General features: G+C 41.2%; 1 protein-coding gene across 1 annotated transcript; it reads left to right on the forward strand.

Moving 5' to 3' along the window:
- Nucleotides 1-1581: 1581 nt before the first annotated feature.
- LOC107580352 (roundabout homolog 1-like) lies at nucleotides 1582-1976 on the forward strand (the record flags this gene model as incomplete). Its single annotated transcript, XM_016266068.1, has 2 exons — nucleotides 1582-1720; nucleotides 1826-1976. Coding segments are annotated over 2 exons (290 nt in total), but the record flags the coding sequence as incomplete, so codon positions are not given.
- Nucleotides 1977-2185: the final 209 nt, after the last annotated feature.

The following is a 2185-nucleotide window of genomic DNA, read 5'->3' on the forward strand; positions in this document are numbered from 1 at the left end:
ATATATATATATATATATATATATATATATATATATACATTTGTAATTTTGAACTTAAACATATATATTTCAATAAGTTGCCAAGGCAACATTTGTCATTTTATTATTATTATTCTTTTTTTATATTTTGAGTATAAGTGTTTAATAATTTTTTTACATTTATTGAACATTATTTAAAGGTGGGGTATGTATTTTTTCAAAAACGCTTTAGAAAACTGAGTTGGGCCGAGTACCAAAACAAACTTGTAGCCAATCAGCAGTAAGGGGCGTGTCTACTCATGATGGGGACGAGAGAGCGCTCAGTGCACTGAATGGACATTAGCCGAGCGACAGAAAGATAGAGATGGCGGATAAAAAAACAAAAGAGGAAAACGTCTGCGGAACAAAAGAAGGCTTACGATAAGGCAAGAAGTAGGACCCGTGTAAATATCGGATCAGGTTTCCAGCGCTGGAGAGAGCTTAAGGAGCGGGAAGGCCTGCGATCGGACGCCGAGGTTGTTTTGTTTCTTCTCGATAGGTGAGTAACACCGTGTCTACACCAGACTCGACAGTTGTCTCGCCGCACCACAACAGTCTTGTCTACACTGGACGCGACAAAGCGACCATTGAAAATCATTTGAAATTTGTGTCAATACGTCATTAGAACGTAAATAGAACGCAGCAGCAGTTTTCAGTCGGGGATTTGTCGTGTCGTGTCGTGTCGTGTCGCATCACGTCGCGCCGCATCCAGTGTAGACAGCATCACTGATTATAATGAGTTCTATAGTATTTTATCGCGCCGCACCGCACTGCTCGCGTCTGGTGTAGACACGGTTTAACATTGGTTTTGCTTTGTTTCACAGAACTAATCGTTGCCTGGGTTGCGTACGTATGTGTGGGGCGGAGCGATCAAAATAGGGGCGAGACCCTTTTGGGGTAGGGGCGTGTTTGTTTTGGTGATTTCAAATATAAACATTGGCTACCAGAAATCACTTACCCCACCTTTAAATAATCGAAAACGATTATTTTAATACTATTTTTAATAGTTTTAGTTAACAATAACACTGATAGCAGTTGTAGCTAGCCCACATTATATGCAAAGTAATATAAATGGAAAGTATAATAAACACAACATGGACTAAAAAAAAAATCAATGGGTACATTACAAGTGATCGATAAACATGAATTAACTGCTGTGATACAGTAAATGTGCCTTTAAGGAACTGTAGTGCTGTTTCCTCATATCAGTGGGTTAGATCATCTTAATCTGAACAGATTCAATCATATCCTAACATCAAAGTTATATAATCTTAATAAATAAATCAGAGAGGAAGCTTTCTTTAGGATTAGCTGCATGAACGTTTAGGCTAAAACAACAAGTCAGAGTTCAAGCTGAAGCTGAAACCATAGGTGAACTGTTTGTTTGAGGAAATCTACTAAAACTAGCTGTTATGAAGAAGAAAGATGAGAATGAGTAAATATAGATGGATAGATATAGTTCACTGTAAGTTCATAAGTAGCCAATCAGATCAGAGAAGGGAATATCTCATAGGGAAGACTGGGAAACGTGTATTACATAATAAGCTGCGTGTTTGTGTGCAGAGAGGCCCAGTTTCTTACGAAAGCCGAGCAGTCAGTCTGTTCTGGTGGACCAGAGTGTGGAGTTCAGATGTGAAGCTCAAGGAGACCCCGTGCCCACCATCCGCTGGAGGAAAGAGGACGGAGATCTTCCCAAGGGAAGGTATGAGTGAGACAGCTTCTGGTTAGTTTATATTAAGAACAATAAAATGGGAGTGGGAAATGGCCAGAAAGAAATCATCTTGTTTGTGTATCATCATCTTCTCAGGCATGAGATCTGGGAGGACCACACGCTCAAACTGAAGAGACTGACCTCAGGAGACGCCGGTACTTACACCTGTCAGGCGGAGAACATGATGGGGAAGACGGAGGCCAGCGCCACCCTCACCGTCCACGGTAAGAACACACAAACACACGCTGTCACTCATCTCACGCTGCTTGACAAACTGCTTCGATCCTGCAGCCACTTAGCTATAATTTGAAGTAACGAATGCCCTCGGTGGGCGGGAGATTGTGTGTGTGCTTTGACCAGCTGTTAGTTTTCAGACAAACGTTTGCTGCTTTGACAGCTTGTCAGGTAGCTTTGTCCGACTGGATGCTGCATCATTTTGAATATTCCTTACCATTT

This window comes from Sinocyclocheilus grahami, unplaced genomic scaffold, assembly GCF_001515645.1.
Source record: "Sinocyclocheilus grahami isolate Dianchi unplaced genomic scaffold, SAMN03320097.WGS_v1.1 scaffold32128.1, whole genome shotgun sequence".
Lineage (NCBI taxonomy): Eukaryota > Metazoa > Chordata > Actinopteri > Cypriniformes > Cyprinidae > Sinocyclocheilus > Sinocyclocheilus grahami.